The sequence below is a fragment of the Salminus brasiliensis genome, chromosome 21, assembly GCF_030463535.1.
Source record: "Salminus brasiliensis chromosome 21, fSalBra1.hap2, whole genome shotgun sequence".
NCBI classification, from domain to species: Eukaryota; Metazoa; Chordata; class Actinopteri; order Characiformes; family Bryconidae; genus Salminus; species Salminus brasiliensis.
The window spans coordinates 6,724,291-6,746,963 of record NC_132898.1 but is presented as its reverse complement, the minus strand read 5'-3'; the positions used below and the strand labels follow the sequence as shown (position 1 = coordinate 6,746,963).

The window sequence follows — 22,673 nt, the reverse complement described above, 5'->3', positions numbered from 1 at the left end:
GTAGTTTCCCGGCTTTTACAGCGCTGGGTTAGCCAGCTAGCTAACTGCAGACTTAACTAAAAACACAGCTTTCTTAGTTTATATGTCACATTTTACATAAACTTTCTCTGAAGATTCACACAAACCCTGTCTGATATCCGCTTACACTAATTCTTTCTTCAAGTGGTGTCGAAAACATCACATTTACTAGACTTCAGCCCATTTTATCTACTAATATTGAACATAATTTATACTATCATTTTATTTAAAGACATAATTTTGTGTCTTTTGATTAAACAAACAAACAGCATGGCCACAAACCAGCGTGACCAAACCTGACCATGCTGGTCTACCAGCGTGACCAAACCTGACCATGCTGGTCTACCAGCGTGACCAAACCTGACCATGCTGGTCTACCAGCGTGACCAAACCTGACCATGCTGGTCTACCAGCGTGACCAAACCTGACCATGCTGGTCTACCAATGTGACCAAACCTGACCATGCTGTTCTACCAGCGTGACCAAACCTGACCATGCTGGTCTACCAGTGTGACCAAACCTGACCATGCTGGTCTACCAGCATGACCAAACCTGACCATGCTGGTGTACCAGTGTGACCAAACCTGACCATGCTGGTCTACCAGCGTGACCAAACCTGACCATGCTGGTCTTCCAGCGTGACCATACCTGACCATGCTGGTCTACCAGCGTGACCAAACCTGACCATGCTGGTCTACCAGCGTGACCAAACCTGACCATGCTGGTCTACCAATGTGACCAAACCTGACCATGCTGGTCTACCAGCGTGACCAAACCTGACCATGCTGGTCTACCAGTGTGACCAAACCTGACCATGCTGGTCTACCAGCATGACCAAACCTGACCATGCTGGTCTACCAGTATGACCAAACCTGACCATGCTGGTCTACCAGCGTGACCAAACCTGACCATGCTGGTCTACCAGTATGACCAAACCTGACCATGCTGGTCTACCAGTGTGACCAAACCTGACCATGCTGGTCTACCAATGTGACCAAACCTGACCATGCTGGTCTACCAGTGTGACCAAACCTGACCATGCTGGTCTACCAATGTGACCAAACCTGACCATGCTGGTCTACCAGCGTGACCAAACCTGACCATGCTGGTCTACCAGTATGACCAAACCTGACCATGCTGGTCTACCAGTGTGACCAAACCTGACCATGCTGGTCTACCAGCGTGACCAAACCTGACCATGCTGGTCTACCAGCGTGACCAAACCTGACCATGCTGGTCTACCAGTGTGACCAGTGACAATCTGAATATTTTGACGGTGCTTGTTAGCCTGTTTGCCTTCAGCTTTCCAGCCTGTCCGACCATATCTGCCTACGCCAAAGCTTCCTTCAGGTGGTTTCAGAAATGGCTCCAGTTAGCTAGCTGGCTAACTCAGCGCTGTAAACATCAAATTTACTAGACCATAAGTCCATTTTATCTACTAATATTGAGCATAATTCATACTATCATTTGATTTAAAGACATCATTTTGTGTCTTCTGATCGAATCACCCTGCCAGACAAAACAGCATGGCCACGAACCAGCATGACCAAACCTGACCATGCTGGTCTACCAGTATGACCAAACCTGGTCAACCAGTCATTTAAAAGTTGGTAACAGACACTCAGGCACAATTTTTACTCCGTTTATTGCAGTTTTACAGTGACTTCCAGTGACAATCTCTGAATATTTTGACGGTGCTTTCCAGCCTATCCGACCATATCTGCCTACGCCAAAGGCTTCCTTCAGGTGGTTTCGGAAACATCAAATTGACTAGACCTTCAGCCCCTTTTAGCTAATATCCATCACGATATTGAGCACAATTTATACTGTCATATCATTTAAAGACATAATTCCTGTTTTTAAATGTTTTAAATGTCTTAAATGTCTTTTGGTCGAATCATCCTGCAGGATGAAAAAGAAACCCACCACAGCTGATGAGCTTAGCTTTACATAGGGTATGTTTTTTTTGCTTGATTGCATTCGATGGTTTAGCTGGTCTACCGGCATGACCAAATCTGACCACACTGGTCTAGGCTGGTACTCTGTTTGTTGCAGTTTCACAGTGACTTCCAGTGACGACCTCTGAATATTTTGGAGGAGCTGGTCAGCCTGTTAACTAGCTCATTACTGACCATTGCTCCATAGTCTGCTTCCTGAAACTGGAGATCAGTTTTCCCTGTTGTAGACTGTTATCGAGTGACAACACTTACGTGAGAAACTCATGATACAAGATTTTACAAGCTTAGTGAACCACACTAAACCTAGTAGTGAAGGGTTCCTTGATATTCCCTGGACAATCATGGGATGGGATGTGCGCTGGGTACCAGAATGGAGTGGAGGAGTCTTACTAGCTACCATCCAAAGACAGACAAGATTTAAAAAAAAAAAAAGTAGTACACTTACAATACAGCATGTAAATCATTCTATAAGGTAGCTATCAGTTGAGTAGCTACTACGAATACATTAGTTAATAAAAAAGAACATAACGAGCACACATTTTGCTAAAACAACAATCTTTATTGCATTTCCTCCCAAGGTTGGGATAATCAGTCCTCTGTTTTAAAACTTTCCAGAGAAATGACACTACTACCGGTCAGGCAGAGCATCGCGAGAATTTTCAAAGCAGAGAAAGTCCAGCGTTTAGAAATGATTATGATGAGACACCTTGGAAATGTCTCACTCCTCGGGCGCTTCCCTACTAAACTACGGAGCTCGATGAGCCACACCATTTTCACATCTCCTATCTTCATCGCTTATTATAAACACATCACAAAATGTGATTTTACTTTGCGTTACTTTGTAACCCCAAAAGTATAATGCTTTCACCAAGGTAGCATTCCTAAGCAGCAGAACACAAGAGAACATGAGTGAATGGGTGTGAATAACCTCACAGCTGTTAACACACAACCTAAAATGTCCCACAACTTCTGTATAACCGTCAACACAACATGGAAAAATAAAAAAAATCAATAATTAAAAATCAACCAGACAAAAAAAGCAAACTAAAGAAGCCCTGAACACGGTCTCTAACATGCTTTTCCGATTCCCTCCGCCACAAAAAGTAGTTCCAGTACAAGCAGCGTGCTATGGCCAATGTCAGCAGAATGATAAAGGTATTGGGCACAAATACTAAAATAAAAACAGTAGGCCTGATCGCATGGTTGTATGTTAACGGTGGTGTTGGGCACATCACCACCATAACGGCAATTTTCCCCACAAGAGCATATACATGTAAAGTGCAACACATTTTACACCAGAAGAACAATGTATCCATGCGCCGACCACACCCCACAATTCATCAGCGTGGTCTTTTCTACTGGCCTTGCGCAGAAAGCACTGCAGCAGCTGTCTTACATGCATAAAAAAAAGCTATTTCAAAAGGGTAGTCAACATATTTTGATAAAGTGCATGTAAACTTTTTACCTACAAACATTTTTGACACATGCCGTTATGTGAAATAGTTAGGACACCCCATGAAAACGATCAAAAAAAGTCATTTTTACTATATTTACACATATGGACATTTGATCTGGTGGTAATATAACTAAACACATACAACGGAAGAGATGTCTTAGGAATGTTATGACACCTCAACATTTATTACGACTTCAAATGTCTAAATGAGATGATTAGCAGATGATTAGAACATCATTAGAGAGGATTTTGGAGGAGCCTGTTGTAGATGGTTGTAGATGCAGAGGAGTCTGGGAAGGGATTTAAAAGATCTCAGAATAATTGGAAATGAGTCGTTCCACTGTCCGCTAAATCATTTACATGTGCAACAACATGGCCAGGTCAGGCCATCCTAGCAAGTTCAGTCCAACAGCAGACCATGAAATGCATAAAGACATCTCCAACAGTCCTAAAATGTCATCATGGGATCTACAGGTAGCTGCCGCCACAGCTGAAGCCACAGTACAGCATCTACCATCAGAAAACCAATCCAAACAAGTTTGGTTTTCATTAGAGGTTTGCAAGGAGGAAACACCTAGACCAAGACCAGGACATCTGGAACAATCTGCTTTGGACAGATGAATCCTAAAGCTGAATTATCTGAATACAGTAACAGAGGGCACGTTTGGCGCAAACCAGACACAGCATTTGAACACAAGAACCCAGATCAACTGTGAAGCATGGAGGTGGAGATGTCATGGTTTGGAGCTGCTTTTCTGCAGTAGGACTTAGAGAGCTCAATCCACTCTGAATTCTTTACTGTATGAATGCGAGACTATTTGTCTAAACACTAAAGCTGAAAGAACTCTGCATGGAGGAGTGGGAACCACTTTCTCCCAGCTGATGTAAGAGACTGGTAGATCATTATAGGAAACAGCGAACTGAAGTTATTTCAGCCAGTGGAGAAAATACCAGCTATTAGGGCATAGGATGTCCTAACTTTCTCCTCACAAGATAATTGCATTTTCATTACAGGACATTTTATAAATGATTTTTCTCTTTATGTGTTTTAGTTAGATTACTGAATCTCTAAATATTGTTTAGATGAAGCTCAAATGTTCCATTTGAGTCCACGTCTGAATATATTTTAAAAAGACAAAGGTTTTCATGGAGTGTCCTAACTTTTCACATGACTGTATGTCTTGCAGCATTTAGTTAAAACAAGTTATTTGTCTTTTAATAAAAATTGAATTTTGCTGTTCAAACTAAACTTAATTCTGCTGCCTCTGTAACTCTGCTTTAATTGATAATTAAATAATTATGTAATTAGCATGGTGGGTAGAGACCTTATGAACGTTAAAGCTCTAGTTGGTTGCTGCAACAACTTCTGAAGCAGAAAAAGCTTTGGTTTGCTCCTTTCTACTCTGCCCACTCCTCACTAAGCCCTGCCTCCACATACTTGTTATCCACCTCCTAAAGGTGCATTTGTCAAATGTGCTGAGAGGCCATGAAATCAGCAGATGCTGAGGGTGGATAAACATCTTGTCTGTTTATGCGAACAATCCTCAACGAATACTCTTTTGATGTCACTAGATTGGATTATGCTGATGTCGAGAGATCCTGTGAACTAAAACTAAACAGAACAGAATTATGACTGTTTTTTATGCCACACTGTGAGCAGATTACAATCGAATCACTCAAACCACAACCACATGGAGAGAGGTTACATTTCATACATTCACTCACTCAGCAAGCAATTTATTAGGAAGCCTTTCCAAATACTGGGGTAGGGCCTCCTTTTGATCTCAAAACGGCCTCAACTATGGCATGGATTCCACAAGATGTTGGAAATATCCTTTTTGGAGATTCCTGCTGATTTTTCAGGAGCACTTTCATGCTCAGAATCTCCCATTTAACATTTACATTTATGTCATTTAGCTGTCTTATCCAGAGCGACTTACAAGGTTACTTGTATTACAGAGGAGGGCCAATGTAGTGTTAGGAGTCTTGCCCAAGGACTCTTATTGGTGTAGCGCAGCATAGTCACCCAGACCGGGAATCGAACCCCAGTCTCCCACATGGTGTGGTAGCTCAGTGGCAGGTAGTGGTGTTATCTGTTGTGCCACACCAACCACAACAAATCCAATGGTGCACCATCATGCTGGAAGTAGTATTTAGGAGAAGATGGGTAAATTGTGGTCATGCCGGAATTTATATGGTCAGCAACAATACTCAAACAGGCTGTGGCATTCAAGTCGTGATCGATTGGTATTAATGGCTCCAATATGTGCCAAGAAAACCTTCCCCAGACCATTACACCACCTACTCCAGACCGGACTGTTGATACAAGGCAGGTCAGGCACATAGATTCACACTGTTCATCATCATTTTGTTGGCCTTCAACTGTCCAACTGTGGTGAGCCTGTGCTGAGCTGCTGCAGCCTCAGATTTCTCTTCTTAGCTGACAGAAGTGGAACCTAATGTGGTCTTCTGTTGTAGTAGCCCATCCTCCACAAGGCTGGACAAGTTCTGAGATGCGTTTCTGCATACCACAATTGTACAGAGTGGTTATCTGAGTTGCGGTATCCTCTCTACCAGCTCTATCCAGTCTGATCATCTGCTGACCTCTCTCAACAAGCCGTTTCTTTCTGCAGAACTGCCGCTCACTGGATGCGTTTTCGTTATTACACCATTCTGAGTAAACTCTAAAGACTGTTGCGCTGTTGTGAAACAGAGTTCAGGAGATCAGCAGTTCTGGAATTACTCCATCACTGATAATATCTACATGATTGTACACATTGCACTTATGTCACACAATTAGTTGATTAGACAATTGCATGAATGAGTAAAAATATAGTGCTTGGCCAGTGAATGGGTTATGAAATGCTAATGAAATCCTTAGGATTATACTAGCTATACTATTTGCAAATGAGTTGACACTCCCTTTAATCTTCAAGTTTACTTAGATTACTGCTTGCCACAAGCAACATGGCATTAATACATACTAAAAACGCTTACCCAGCCAAAATGCTCATTTGTGGCTCACATGGGTGGAACGTGGGCTAGGTAAGTTCCAGGTGGGTTCCAGGTACGTTCTGTGTGGGTTCAAGGTGGGCATGGGCTCTGTGAGGGTTTGTACATGTGTCGTCTCAGGGACCCAGTTGGGCACCCATGTTTAACCCCTCCCAATTCCATCACTGACGGTGGTGTGCATCCATATGTGGGGCCAACATGAAACCCATGGACAAACCTTTCTGGTTCCTAGACTGGACTACCCATTAAGGGCACTTTATCTGGGTAGATAGAAATCCTCACCCTACAACAGTTCAGCCCACCCATTCACGTTGGCGTGATGTATAAAAAGCCCATCATTGGGAGCACCAGTTGACCGAAGAACATCAAAAACCACACCAAAATGGAAGCGTCTGTGAAAATAAGTATGAGAGAAGGACTCGTTTTTCTCTGTTGTGCATTGTTTTAGGACATGAGCAATCTGCATTTCCAGCAACTTGGCACGATACCAGCATAAGTAAGGTCATTCGCACAACTGCCCCCCATTATGTAAATTGGCTGTCTTTTTTTCCGACGTGGAGGTATTTTTAGCTTTGCTTGCACGCTGGTGAGCGCCCACACACGTCAGTCAAGTGCGCTGGTCTACTTTCATTTGTCCGACTGTGATGTAAAGGCGTGAAGATGTACAGGTCATAAAGAAAGTGCAAACTGTTCTTCAAACTGGAGTCCTCTATGTCAGCAGCTCTCATCTTGAAAGTACTAAAGAAATATTGTCCAGAATTCTTGTGAAATGGCTCTCATTTCCACATGTGGATAAATGAAACGGTCTACACCAGTGCAATCATGTAAAAGTCAATGCGCTGCCTTTTTCAGTGTACAAGCGTTAGTGGGCAGGGAGTTTTCTCACATTCACTGTGCTCCTCACTCCCTCCCACAGAATGAATACAAAACCAAAAAAAAAAAAACACCACTGAAACTCCAAAGTCTATCTATCTACTGAACACAAAGAAACAGTGCCTACCAGAGGTTTTGGCGCACCAGAAAGAAGAAGAAAAAAAATTAACAATTAAAATGTACATCATTTCCACATGGCAAAGATACATTACATCAACCTAATTTCATCTAACAGTTTAGTCTTCTGACTTTTTTCCCCATTGTGTGATATTCACTAAATCCCCAAAGGTTTGTAGATACCTGTTCACTTATTATTTAGAGAGTTTGTCCCTCATTCTGCTGCAGTAACTGCCACTAGTCTTCTGGGAAGACTTTACACACTAGACATAAATTTGCTTTTATAATTGGCTTGGACATCTCAAAATGAGGACAGTATTTAAGAGAGTCACAGGGTGGGTGCGCTGTGGGTGCTTACTGATCTGAAAACAGGTGGGGAAAAAAAGAAACCCAAGCCCTCCGTAGTTGCAAGTTTAGCAACACTGAGTTTGACTGAAAGACAGAGCAATGATAAACCCGTCTACTAAATGTGCCTGAAAACACTCCTAAAAGCATTCATTTGAAGTTGTACTCTCAGATATGAGGCTTTATCTTCTAGACATGTGTGAATCGAGCCTCAACTAGCTGGAACACGGTCTGTGCTATGGTATTTAGCTTGCTAGCTAACTTGTCTAAGCCAAGATAGCCGGCTACAAGTCCAAATACGGCATAACTGAACTGAGAACTGTTGTATTCAGTCATTTTTCGATTTTAAAATAAGACAAGCTGAGACTGTATGGAAGCCAGGCTTCATTCATGTGGAAATGATGTTCACATTTGAATCAACTTAATTGGTGCACCTTCTCAAATTCAGCACACTTCCTCATTAATATGCAGTGCTGTAGGAACAAAAAACACTTAATTTCCAGGTACGTTCGAGCATTCTCAATGCTCATTCCTTGTCTTCTGGCAGTCCAAAGGGCTTTCAGCATTGTTTCGGGCTACGCAATCCTTCATAAAGAAAACTGACGCCCATCTTGACTAGAACTGTTCCTTGGAATACACTTTGGAATCCGAGTAGTTTCACTTGCTAGTAGCTGGGACAGGAAAACTTAGCTCTTTGCCAAATTCTTCCTGCATTCCCACGCCCATGGAGTCATCCTGAGGGTGCAAGCTAGACTCCTGCTGCGGGACACTCATGAGTGGAATCTCCTCACTTATCTCTTCCGTTTCCTCCTTTCTCTCCTTCGAGTTGGAACCCAGCACTACCATCCCTGGGGAGTAGATGAAAATGGAGCCTAGAGACAAAGGACACAGAAATGAAGAAATAAGGAACAATAGCCTCAGTAACTCAGCAACCCAGGCATCCTCTACTCCTCAGGAATGACTCAGATCTGATTACTCATCCAGGCTGGTCAATCCACTCTGGCAGAAATAAGAGAAACCAAACCTTCACTAACATCATCCTTTAATACGAACCTGTTAATCTTCATATCCCGAAGGTTAATGTTGAATGACTATTTGTTCCAGTCAACAACTCTTTATTTTCTCTCATTGGACGCTGAATTAAATTCATCTTGCTAATTAACTGTAGCTCAATGGATCCCCAGCTCTACCACACCAGCTAACAGATGTCTATGTTGGCCAACATCGTGGGGATATCTACCCACCCAGAGAGACTTGTGACCTCCGGGACATACTGGTAGCACATACAGTCATGCCCGAAAGTATTCATACCCCTGGCAAAGTTTGACTTAAATTTACTTTTATTTAACCAGAAGTTATATTTTTGCCTTGAAACGACACAGGCATCTCCCAGGAGATAACACGATGATGTACAAGAGGCATCATTGTGGGAAAAAGTATTTCTCAGCTTTTATACACATTTGAACAAAAAGTGGCATGTCCAAAATTATTCATACCCTTTGAAAACTGTCACAGTATATGGGAAAATCCAAAGTTCTATACCATTCCAAATAGTCCAAGCTGTTTTAAAGCATCCTAATTACCCTGATTCATTGGGAACAGCTGTTTTAATCAACTCAACAGGAGAAAAACAGCAGCTTTCTGCAGTTGGTTTGTGGACAGTCATGGCTAAGACAAAGGAGCTCACTAAGGACCTGCGGCTGTGCATTGTGGCCGCTCACAAGTCAGGAAAGGGCTATAAAGCCATATCAAAATGTTTTCAAGTTCCAGTGGCTACAGTGCAAAGTATTATTAAAAAATACAAGAAGTTCCGCACTGTGGAAAATCTCAGAAGATGTGGTCGGAAGCCAAAAGTGACACCTGTGCTGGCCAGGAGAATAGTGAGAGAGGTGAAGAAAAATCCAAGGATCACCACCAAGGCCATCCTGGTGAATCTGGACTCTGCTGGTGGCCACATCTCAAGGCAGACAGTTCAACGGACACTGCACACTGCTGGGTTCCACGGACGCAGGCCAAGGAGGACACCACTTCTCCAGAAAAGGCACACAAAAGCCCGCTTGACCTTTGCAAATGCTCATCTGGACAAAGAAGAAGACTTCTGGTGTTCTGTTTTATGGTCAGATGAAACAAAAATTTAATTGTTTGGCCACAATGATGTGTGCACCATTTGGCGTAAAAAAGGAGAAGCCTTCAACCCTAAGAACACCATCCCCACTGTCAAACATGGTGGTGGGAACCTAATGTTTTGGGGGTGTTTTTCAGCCAATGGACCAGGGAACTTGATCGCAGTAAATGGCACCATGAAAAAAGAGCAATACATCAAGATTCTCAACAACAACATCAGGCAGTCTGCAGAGAAACTTGGCCTTGGGAACCGGTGGACATTTCAGCATGACAACGACCCAAAACACACAGCCAAAGTGGTGAAGAAATGGTTAGCAGACAAAAACATTAATGTTTTGCAGTGGCCCAGCCAGAGTCCTGACTTGAATCCAATTGAGAATCTGTGGAGGGAGCTAAAGATCAGGGTGATGGCAAGGAGACCCTCGAACCTCAAAGAGTTGGAGCTCATCACTAAAGATGAATGGGCAAAAATACCAGTGGAGACATGCAAAAAGCTGGTCAGCAATTACAGGAAGCGTTTGATTGCTGTAATAGCCAATAAAGGCTTTTCTATTAATTATTGAGAAGGGTATGAATAATTTTGGACATGCCACTTTTTGTTCAAATGTGTATAAAAGCTGAGAAATATTTTTTCCCACAATGATGCCTCTTGTACATCATCGTGTTATCTCCTGGGAGATGCCTGTGTCATTTCCAGGCAAAAATATAATTTCTGGTTAAATAAAAGTAAATTTAAGTCAAACTTTGACAGGGGTATGAATACTTTCGGGCATGACTGTATATATATATATATATATATAGATATAACAGCAACAATCAATGCACATCTTAAAAAGCTACAAGTGAATAAAGAAAAATGATAGGCCCTGTTGTTGGGTCCAAACATCTATTACTGACTTCAGAATAACAGCTAGTTTGTTTATAAACCACTATAAACCACTGTATTTACTACTACTATTTCTATATGTGTGTGGGGGGGGGGGGGGGATGAATGTATTCTAAGAGTGACCAGTATGAGAATATAAAATATGCATTATTATTATTATACAAACTGCCAACTAGCTAATGTTGGCAGTTTGCATCAAGAATTTAATAGAAAATGTTGAGTGAGTATCCACTACAGCCCTCAGTCATGTAGTTACAGAAATGAGGAACAGAAGCAGATATTAAGGTCCATTAAAAGACTTACATAACTGTTAATTTCTATTAAATTGGCAGTATAAAAGCATCCTAAGAAAAGAGGTAAACATGCCTTTGCTACTGTATAAATTATACGTCCAAACGTTTGTGGCCCCCTCTACTAATGAATGCATTCAGGTACTTTAAGTCACACCCATTGCTGACACAGTTGTGCAAATGCATGCACACATCCTGTCTGGTCCCTGTAGAGTATAAATAAGTGGGCTAGAGGGGTATAAAGCCCCTCAATATTGGGCTGTGGAGCAGTGGAATTGTGTTCCCAGGAATGATGGAAGTGGGAAGCATCCTGACTTCATGAGTGCTCTTTTCGCTGAATGCAATCAAAGTAGGATAAACCCTTGAATACCCTTAATTACAAAAAAACAATGCATGATCAGGTGTCCCAATACTTTTGTCCATGTGGTGTATTTGAATTTCAGGGAAGCCTAGCCTACTATGTAACGCATTTAGACTTGTAAAACGCTCCTAGTCCATTACGCTTTATAGGTTTTCACTTCTTCAAACTAAGCCATGTAGTTTCGACACAAAACCACATCATCCTTTCTTGCTCGCTCTCTTGAGTAATTTCTCTTCACTTTACCTTCACTTATGTGACCTGTGTACTGGCTGCTTTAACAGGAAATGCTATGTAGTGTTCTTGGCAGGACTCCCTCGCAGGATATCCAAAAGTACATGCAGCACCAATAAAACAAGTGCTAGAGGGAATGGAGACAAGCTGGCTCACAAGAAGCAATTTAATTCTTTAAGTGTAAAAAGCCAATGGATTACACAAGACGCATCATGTATGACGCTTGCCTCCTCCTTTCACAAACTCTTATCTCGACATTCTGATCAGTGGAACACACATAATGTGTTCAACAAATTTGATATGGTTCACTGGTGTGGAATAATTGCCCAAAACAGCTCCAACCAGAGTAACAAGGATATAGGTAAGATTAGAGTAATCCAGGGCTGCCCCTGTATGTTGACTAACCAGTGTGTTTTAAATGGTACACGGAAAAAGCGTGCCCTAAAATTTGCACTGATGATAAGAAGTGTAATTCCAGTGGTGTTTTACAGTTTTACAGGGATGTACAGGGAGAAACTGAGCGCCGATACCTGCTCATTCACTGTTTCTTCCAAAATCAAGGGTGTTAAAAAAGTTTATCCTGCTTTGTTGGACTAACTGTCTCCACTGTCCGGTCAAGAAGGCTTTCTACAAGATTCGGAAGCATTGCTGTGAGAATTTGATTGTGCTTAGCGACAGGAGCATTAGTAAGATCAAGATGTTGGATGATCCCCACCCCACCTCATCCCAAATGTACTGGTTGGATCACCAACCATCATTCCAAAGAGCACAGTTCCATTGCTTCACAGCTCAATGCTGGGGGGGGGCGTTATACCCCTCTAGGCCACGCCTGACATTAGGCATGGTGCCAAAATAGGTTCATGTTTATCTGCTCCAAAGGGTCCTATTCTATTGGCAGTGCTTCTCTTCTACAGGGAATAGACAAGCTGTGTACTGTGCACTTGCACATCTGTGTCAGCAATGGGAGCAAATTTAAGTAACTGAGTACATTCATTAGAAGGGGTGTCCACAAACATTTGGACATGGAGTGTGAAGGTAGATGCTGATGCTGAGAAATGAGAAATTGAGCTTGGATCTATTTGGAGAGCATTGTTGGAACATTGTGAGGGGAGGGATTCTATACTGCCCTAAACAAAGGGCTCTTCGGCTCATACCAGAGGTTTTTCTTGCATATGAAGAACCATTTAACCCTGAAAATAGGAACCTTCAAAAACCCTTGAGGATACGCCAAGTACATATTATTCAGTATTTACCCTGTAGAGGGTTAAAGGTGTAGTAAAATGAATGAAATGCAGATATTTTGTGCAGTAGCCCAACATGTCCTGAACGAGCTCTAGATATTGGCATGGTTACACGTCCTCAAAACATGTGTGGGGCTGAAAATCTCACATATGCCAAAAAGATCTGATTGCGCCACTTTTACCTGCTTTGTGAATGTACCCAAAATCTGCGGATAAATTCGCAAAATTACATTCCATTGTAGCAAACTGTGCTCACATACATCATACACAGCACATCTAGTGCAATTCTACTCTTCTGCTCTATTTAAGCCTGCAGAAGAAAAAAAATTAACACTGGCTTTCACACTGTATGTGTCAAATCCAAGGTTTAAGGATCATAAATCAGGGATCTACCTCAGGGGTGCTAACTATCTTTTCCAATAGGTGTAAATTAAGCCTTCTGGCAAACTCAGATCTATATAAAATATATACACTTTCCTTACCCACGGTATTGCTGATGCTCTCTCCTTTGCCGTTGTGATCCATGGTGACCTGTTGATTTCCACCGGGGCACAACCCTGGCCCCATGCCTTGACTTCTAGCGCTGTTCCTGATGTCACTGCCCAGTGGTAACTGCATCTCTGTACTACAGCATTCGCTGGCTGAGGAACAAACCACCGCCTGTGGCTTCTGCAAATGCTGTAGCTGCTGTAGCAAAAAAAGGACAAGAACACAATCCTTAAAATGGCCTTTGAGGAAAGGTGTGATGTGTAGGGGTGTAAATATGTGACCTTATATCATGAACAAAGTATAAGTGTGTCGTTAGAACAAACTGGAGCCTCTTTCATTTTGTGTAATGACTAGTAGAAAGTACTCACATATTTCCCGAATGTGAGACCTAAAGAGACAAAAGGAGAACAATGAGAGTCTTCCCATCATATCCTATTTTCACAAGCACTTGATGACTGATTTAAATGCTGCACTGTCATAAAGTGATAGTTCATTAGAACAGGAGTGCCTCTGAGCTAAGTGCAGTATTTGAAGCTCTGGAGTGGTTTGGTTTCTCGTGTTCTCTTACAAGCATACACTGGGCTGTAATTCTGAAACTGTGAATATCTGCTTTAGGTGTGACATTATGGGAATGAGAACACGTGAGCTCAGATGCAATGTGGTTTACAGTAAGTGGTACGCTGTGGGTGGATTCCAGTACAGACATTGTTAGATCAGCATTCAGATTCAGTCAAACGGGAGGGCGTGGTTAAGGTTCTAGGCCTCAGCACTTAGGATTAGCACTTGTTTTCTTGCACAGGCCTAAAAGCATGCAAGTTCCCTATATTATTGCATTGGTAATGAACGGTATACTGTATTATCAGTACATACCTGTCCAGTCCAATTTGCCCTTTAGAACTTTGCCTTTGCACTTCATGGAGAGACAGGTCACCACTAGCAAGAGGAACACGGCCAACAGAAGCAGTAACATCCAACTGGGTGAATGAGATGACAGAGGAGAGCCCTCTAATGGAGAAAGACATGTATGCAAACACAGCTCAGATACCACGAATGAATCTCTAAAAGGAAAGGACATGACTGCTAATGTGCCAGAAAACACAACCTGTACAAGACAGACTATTTGAAATAATGGCACACATGCAAATGACACTAAATAATCCATCAGGACACTATACCAGCATGGAGGGTTTGTATACTTCTATTTGTCTCGAGACTCGACGCCTGACGTGTGGTCCGGTGTGGAACTGTGCCTTCAGAAGAATGAGAGGTTGTCTGCTGTTGCAATAAGGTGATGGGCTTGGAGTGGCTAGTGACAGGGCGGACAGGGGTCACGATGGATGCTGCTTCAGGAGCTGTGGAAGTGGGGATGGTTGCAGAGGGGGCAGTAAGGGGGGTAGAGCTGCTCTTAGGTATGGAGATGGTTGTGGGTATGGAGGTAGCCATTGGTGTAGAGGTAGTTGTTGATATAAAGGTGGTTGTGGGTATGGAGGTGGTCATATGTATGGTTGTGGTTGCTGGGTTGGAGGTAGTGGTGGGGTAGGCACAAACTCGATCCTGAGTGGGCGAACCTTCTGCAATCACCAGCATTTCTGGACTGGCACATCTGAAAAAAGAACATAAAGGAAGGTCACATTGGGCTAGGGTTGACAACTTCCTGATAAGTCAATTGTTAATTGTATTAATTGCATATTAAAGTTGATCTTTTTAATGAATTTGCAACTGTAAATTACAATGACATATTTATTAATGTATTTCTAATGAGAAATAGTAAACACATCATCTGTAGCTAATCAACATATCCTGCCACACAATTACTCAGTCTTTCTCACATTTCTGCAGACAGCCTTTAGTTCTGAGATACTCTTGGGCCGTCTTGTTACACAGATTGTTTAAGGTCTATTTGCAAATTCCCTAAATTCTCTACATCCCTACTTCAGCCTTCCAACAGAAGGTTTGACATTTGCATCCAGGACTTGCTGGTATTGTTAGAATCTATGCTTCCCTTCTCCTGTGCAAAACTGCAACACAACCCCAAAGCATGATAGATCCACCCACATGCTTTACAGCTGGAAAGGTGTTCATGTCATGAAATGCAGTTCCCCTTTTCTCCAAATATATCTTGACCAAATGTTTTGTTTTGACCTCATCAGTCTACACTTAACATTGCCAAAATTGTTCTGTAGCATTCTCACTGACTTTTGTATCTGGCAGCATCTAAGCTTGAGCTATCTTTTGCATTCTCGCCTATACAAACTAGCTGAAATTTTTTTACATTTTAAGTAAAAATCACTTTTTAAGTCGTTTTGGATAAGAGCCTCTGCCAAATGCCTTAAACGTGAATACCTAAATGTACAAACTTTGAGTTTTATGTTGAGGTCACAGACAAGTACAAGCTTTCCTTCTTATGACTCTTCCATGAAGATGTCGTCTGTGCAAGCAAAGCCGCACAGTGGAACAGTGCACAACCCTTTTGACTAACCTAAACTTTCATGCAGGTTCCTGGCACTCATATGAGGGTTTTGGTTTGCCTCTTCTTGACTTGACCTCCACAGTTTCCCTGAACTTTTCTTACTTAACATTCTGTACCGTAAAAAACAAAAAAACAACCCCAAAATCTTCTTATAGCCTTCCCCTGGCTTGTGGGTATTGATTATTTTAGTTTTTAGATCTTAAGAGAGTTGATTAGTGGTTCATGTGTATGATGAGTGTTAGTACAAGGTTTAAAGAGTCAGAAAATTTATAAAGATTTGAATCTGCTGACAGTTCCTAAATGGAACTGTGACATGCCTCAGGCCTGATTTTCTAATCAATGTGTGAGACCTTGGCAAAATACATCTGAGCCTTTGCAATGTTTAGGGAGTCTTTGTTCAATAAGAGTTTTTCCTATTTACTATGTTATGAAAGACAGAGTAGCTATGCTTTAGAATTTGCTGAAAATTGTTTGATTAGCTATAGGCCTGGTTGTTAATCATGAATGTTAATCATAAATCTAAAAACCAATGGATTACTTTATTAGTAGCAGAAATCTAAATATGCAAAATTGCTCTCTGCCAGTAACCTTAATGTTGCTGAGGAGGTCTAACCCCGTTCCTGGACACAGAGGGTTATGAGCATGCTTATTTATTACAGAAGCTATTGGCTTAATTTAACAGTACACTTATCTGTATCAATAAATAGCTTCTTTTAGAGATGATCTAAACTACTATAACCCCCATACATGGACATAAACTCCGGTTAATGTAATCTACGAAGCTTTAAAAAAGCAAGAATTTTATACTCCAGAAAGTTACATTAAAGGGAAGTACGCATGCAAGTACTGGAGCAAATATAGCCATTTTCCACCTTACAAATGACCTTACAACTCAGCGCTGACGCCGATGCGTGTAGAAGTGGTGATTTTACCATTTAATTGGAATGTGAAAGCTTTGCATACATCTTCATAGCACCGAAACCAAAGAAGTGCAGAGTCTTTCAGTGTTTGGAGGAGGTTCAACCTCACTACATAACCGCATTACAAAATCATGATATCAAACACATTCTGGGTTTGGCAGAGTGTCAGTTACGGGAGATCCAAACCATGTTCAGTAAAAGCATGCTGCACTAACTATGCTGCAGTCTTTCAAATGAGCAGCAGGGCTCGGTTCTAAAAGAAAAACAACTCTCATCTCCAGAAAAACTTCAAAGAAGGCATTGAGCTATAACCTTGACCCTGATTCATTCCTGCACAAAGTTTCATAATGCACGATCACTTGCAAACAATATAGTCATTCTGACCCAAGCTAAGAAGATCCTTCTATTTCCCGAACATAGATGTTCATCAAGCTTTTACAGGTGCAGGGCACCTGAAGTGCACGGCTAGCAACTCTCGAACAAACAAACAAACAAACAAACGAATACATAAAAAACAGTGTCTGGCAATTACTCAGAGTGACGCTGGCAGGTTCTTTCTAGAGATATTTTGTTGGAGAAGGTGCCCTTCTCGCAAGGCTCACATGGTACCCGGCAGGTAATTTCTGTTGGTTTTGGGCAGAAGAACCCAGGCTTGCAGTAGCACACACGCTTAGTCCACTTAGTGCAGGCTGTTTTCTCCACCATGTAATCCTCAGCTGCACAAAGACAAACACAGGAAGTGAGTCCATGAAGAACAACTTAGTGGTTGTACAGCACATCCTTCATTTCGTCGCTGTCATGCAAAAAACCTTGCATCCCCAAAATGGTTTACAAAACATTACAGGTGAAGAAAAAAACATTTGAAACATTCAATGGAAGTCAGTGTCAATGGGAGAAATTTTGAAGCATTTCTATTGGTCCATTCATCATAAAACTTTGACAGTGGAGAGAGCAACTTCTAGATTCACCCTGTTCATTATGTCAAAAAGTAAAAAAACTGCAAAAACCAGGGTTGCACAATATGTCGTTTCAGCATCGTCACAGCAAAGTGCTTATGCACAGTAGTCACATCTCAGGATATGCAATGTCACATAAGCCAAGTTAAAATCATACATGTCATGCTTCTGTTTAATACAAAAGGAAAAGTCACATTGTCCTCATTTTCCATGACATATCTACCAGAAGCGATACTGATATCAGATATCTGCCCAATATCATTTATTTTACTCCAATGGCTGTGGGTAACTACGCTGCGCTACACCAATAAGAGTCCTTGAGCAAGACTCCTAAGTTGCTCTGGATAAGAGCGTCAGCTAAATGCCATAAATGTAAATGTGACCCCTTTACTTTAGAACTGCAGGGTCTCAGATTGGTTGTGATTAGGGAACAACTGAATGCATAATGAAGAATCTAATTTAATTTGATTATATTTATCGGATTCAACAATTTCATACAATTCAGAAAAGATTTTCAAATATACACCGTATATAAAATTGTACACAGCGGTGAAATACAGACAGCTAAAAGGCCTTAGAAATGTATTTGTGCCCTAAATAGGAGTACATTCTTTTTCGAATACTGTTATAATACTGTTATAACAAGGGGCGGGCAACATGGCGACATGAAAATATCGCTGCTGTCCACTGAAAAACATGTATCTCCAAGATAGAGACTTTATAGGAGAGGGCAAAAATGCTCTGAACTTTGAATGGAAGACAACAACAGGGTTCAAACCATGGAGAAAACCTTAAATGGAGATGGACATGTTTTTCACTGGACAGCAGCTGTATGCTGTTCTAAGCATATCAAGGATATAAGGAGTGCTTACAGAACCCTGACCAGCTGCACTGTTCATTACATTAAAAATAATCACAGTACTCAGGATGGGAGAGTATTTCAATAGTAGTTTTTAAGAGTCTGACATTACTGGTGCTTTTTGTCAGCAATCATGTGTATCGTGATAAATATTGTGAAAATGTCTTTAAATGTTGCGATATTATATTTTTACCACATTGCCCTGCTTATAACTAATTCTGCAAAACCTGTTCAGATGCAATGCTCACATTCTTTTAACAGTATTTAACAGTATCTACACTCTTAAAAATAAAGGTGCTAAACAGATCATTTCAACAATGCCATTGAAAATAAACATTTTGGTTCCATAAAGAACCATTTCAGTCAGTAAAAGATGTGTGAGAAAATGTGTGTCCTTACCAGTTCTCTTCACATTCACAGCTCCATAACGGAACCAAAAGTGGTTCTTCTATGGCACTGCTCAGAGAAGCCCTTGTAGCACCTTTACTTTAAAGAGTGTAGGGTTGGAAGCTTTAGACTTGCTTATGATTAGAGTAGATTAGAGAACGACTGCATGCATCATGAAGTCAATGGAATTGATAAAACTGAACCAATGGGATTCAGTTATTTCATACAGAGCAGACATATTTTCATATCTAAAGGAAATTAGATGTGCTAGAGTTAATAAAGTAAGTCTAGCTCCAGTGAGGATACAGCAAAATGGACCGAAAGATGTGAACACATGTGGGTATGTTTGTGGTGGATGATTGGGATGGGACAGGAGGGGTGGGTGGAGGTTAAAAGGGGTAGTATAACACAGTTTGAAAAGTTAATTACAATTAAGGTGAGTGCGTTCCCTCATGCATATAGAATACTACATGTAAATCCATCCTCTTACCAGAACACCTAGAGGTGCACTTTTCACATAGGCCCACTCCGCTCCTCCTATACCAGTACTCTTCATTGTTACATGGCACACACTTCGAGTTCTTTTTCATGGAGCCTGTGTGTAAAAGCAGAGTGTCATTACAACTGTCATCAGAATCATTCCCGACGTTTCGGTACTTTCACAGCATCAGAAGTCATATCACGACTAGTCATGACACTGCCATCTGTTATACACAATGACTGTGCATCAGCGAGTCAAGAAATGACTAGCCAGCTAGCGTTTTAAAAGAAACCCGAAAACGGCCAGATCAGAGGCTGGTGCTGTCTGAAAGTAAAGACAGTAAAATCAGGCATCTGGCACAACACTGCGAAGCTGCCACACAAACAAATAGTTTGCAGTTACATGAGAAGTGCTTTAGGGTAAGAACCCTTTACCAGCTCCTGACTCACAACAGCGCTAATCTATTTTCTGCCCTTCGCTCTTGGTCAGTCAAATGGAAATGTTTTCTTTTCCATTTCGTGTTGTGTGATGGGTCAGCAGAAGACGAGAAAGAAAAGTAACACGCTGCATGCCTGCTGTGTTGACACTTACACAGATGGTGTTAGATGAAAGTGGTCGCCTGCCGAAAAACCAAAGGGTGCTCGTGCGAACCAGGCTGACATCCAGGTCATGAGAACATGAAAGACGTTTGTTGAACTGCGTTTTGTTTAATGCCAGAGGAGTACACAATAAAATGAGAAGTCTGTACCCTTGCCAGGAGCTTCCTCCTTATTAAATATCAGAGGTCTATAAAAAGCAGATATTCACGTGCTGATATTTCCTCCACTCCTACATTCAGTTACAAGGAAAAGTGAGCGGGATTCCGCTCGCTGGACTTTCCATCCATTAACAAGTAACATGAAGGGGGAAAAGGGAGGAGATTTGCATTAAGTGATGCAACCTATCCCTCATGAATACTGCTCTGTACATATTTTTTGAGCAAAGCCATAGAGGAACCCGTTGTGATTCTGTAAAGAACCATTTTTGTAAAAGAGATTAGTGTTAGTGTGATGAACCTTTTCATTGGTACAGACCCTTGACCTCTAAAAAGGGTCTTCACACACACACAAAGGTTTTTCTCTGGCATCACTCACAAAAATAACCATTGTAGCACCTTCATTTGTCAGAGTGCATGTCTGAATCTCATGACAGTGAGGGACAGTGTGTGTGTATTGCATAAGAAATCATGTGTTAGCTTTCATACTGTCACTGCAACATATATTACACACAAAAGGAGGACTTTATGAGGACAGCATGCGGAACTTCTGTTGTTGTTTTTTCTGTCTCTCTCTCAATCCATTCAATTCGATATCACTGCTGACAGTCATCAGTCCCTCTTGAATAAAATGGGAAAATCCCCACCTCTGAGTGATGAGTAAAGGTTGATGAGATTCGAGTTCTCTTTGTTAATTTTAAAAACAACATTTCCACCGAATGGCAGAATGGAAGAATTCAGCCTTTTATTCTTCAGCAGAACCTGCAGGAGCACAGCAGGCACAGACTTACCGGATTGGCACTGGTGTGGGCTGACATTAGAAGCCAGAAACAACTGAAACAGAAGGAGAGAGAAAAAGAAAAAGAAAGTTATTTACAGTGACTTAAGCTCATATCTAATTTCTCTTCTCAGTAAACACTCATGTTTAATCACTTCAGCTTCTAGAGCAAGAACAAGAACAGGATGACTCCATGTCTTCCAGGTCAGCATCACCTTTTCTAAAGGTTCTGGCGAGTGAAAGACAGGCTGTAAGCTGCCTCTTCTGGAAAGACACACATAAACTGGCTTTGGGCCATGCTGTGAAATGAATCATACTACGAACTGTAAACCACTGACCCAGGACCGCCCTGACAGTGCCATAAACTGTGTATACCAGCCAATTCTACTGGGACTTTACTGGCAGCGGCCATAAGTCAACTTCTGCCATTGTTACTGTGCCACTTTCCCCTGCTGCCTTTCCAGATCTTGGTCAAAAAGTCCCTGTTTTTTATGTTGCACAAGGAGCACCAGCACCTATCTGGTGAGTGACACCGAGCCAAATGACCTTCACATTTTCGTGGACACTTCTGAAGAGGATGGATTGCATCACTTGTTTACGACAGAATGACCGGAAAACAGGACACTGACAGGACAAAGTGGGTGTCATTATCAACACCAGTATCTCCCAAAGTGCATAAAAAAAAAAATCAGCAGAGCAGATAAGAACATGTAACACTGAGAAAAGTTCATGGTCAGCACACAAACACACACACACACACACACACACACACACACACACCTACAGCTAACCCGAAAACCATGAGCAAGGACTGGAATAGGGACATTACAGCATCCACCTATTTAACCAAAACAGCTTAATAAGCCCTCATGGCCACGCAATGACCCCGTTATTGATCTGTTTTGAGGTTTGTGTGAGATCTCTGGCGCCAGATCACAGAAGCAAGCCAACCAGCAAGCCACATGAGGCTCTGCACAGACGTGTGCTAGAGATGAGTGTGAAACCTACCAGTAATAAATCTACCACTGCAATGTCTGGAAATTCACTGATGACTTAAAACAGCACAGACCAAAAAAAGCAGGCTCGTGCTGTGAAAGGAAATGGATGGATGTAGCCAGCAGGTCGAGTTGAAGCATCGTTAATAAACACTAAACACACTAACTTTTAGTTTTAGCAGCTCTGAAGCTAAAACAGGCTCAATCTACAGCTCAGGGCCACATCACAGCCCATCACAGCCTGGAGCACAAACGTGACAGATACCCCCAATACGAGACACTGACTGACCACGACTCACGCGCTTCTCCACGTCCGCGTGGAGAAAAGTACAATGAAAAATAATAAGAGGAATAAAACTGTGGCTGAAATGGAAGAAAACTCTCCTTTTCTGTCTCAGAACCTCAGAAAAAGGCACAATCTGAAGCTACAGCAGCTATGATCACGTTTCAGTTCAGCAACAGTTCAGCAACTTAACCAGTAAACCGCCGCCAGCCAGACAGAAGCAGTGGGGATGCGGAGAGGAGCCAGCTCTTACCAAACAGAGGAGGACAGCAGGTCTCAGCAGCAGGACAGGTCCCGTCCTCTTCATCATGAAGTGTCTGAAGAGTTTTAATGAGTGTCCCGTTTTCTTTGGCCGACAGCTGTCAGAGACACCGGTGACACAGTCAGAG

General features: G+C 41.9%; 1 protein-coding gene across 3 annotated transcripts; it reads right to left on the bottom strand.

The window, feature by feature from the left end:
- Positions 1-2,547: 2,547 nt before the first annotated feature.
- Positions 2,548-22,673, bottom strand: LOC140543291 (uncharacterized). Of its 3 annotated transcripts, none has more exons than XM_072666352.1 (9): positions 22,538-22,673; positions 21,020-21,062; positions 19,484-19,588; positions 17,324-17,507; positions 14,577-15,004; positions 14,272-14,406; positions 13,770-13,789; positions 13,395-13,599; positions 2,548-8,651 (listed from the first exon to the last, which is right to left on the bottom strand). In XM_072666352.1, the coding sequence occupies exons 1-9, from the start codon at positions 22,592-22,594 to the stop codon at positions 8,437-8,439; spliced, it is 1,392 nt and encodes a 463-aa protein (XP_072522453.1). In that variant the 5' UTR covers positions 22,595-22,673; the 3' UTR covers positions 2,548-8,436. The 3 variants fall into 3 exon arrangements, with proteins under 3 accessions (XP_072522453.1, XP_072522454.1, XP_072522455.1); XM_072666353.1 differs by having other exon boundaries at positions 13,395-13,596; XM_072666354.1 differs by having other exon boundaries at positions 14,598-15,004.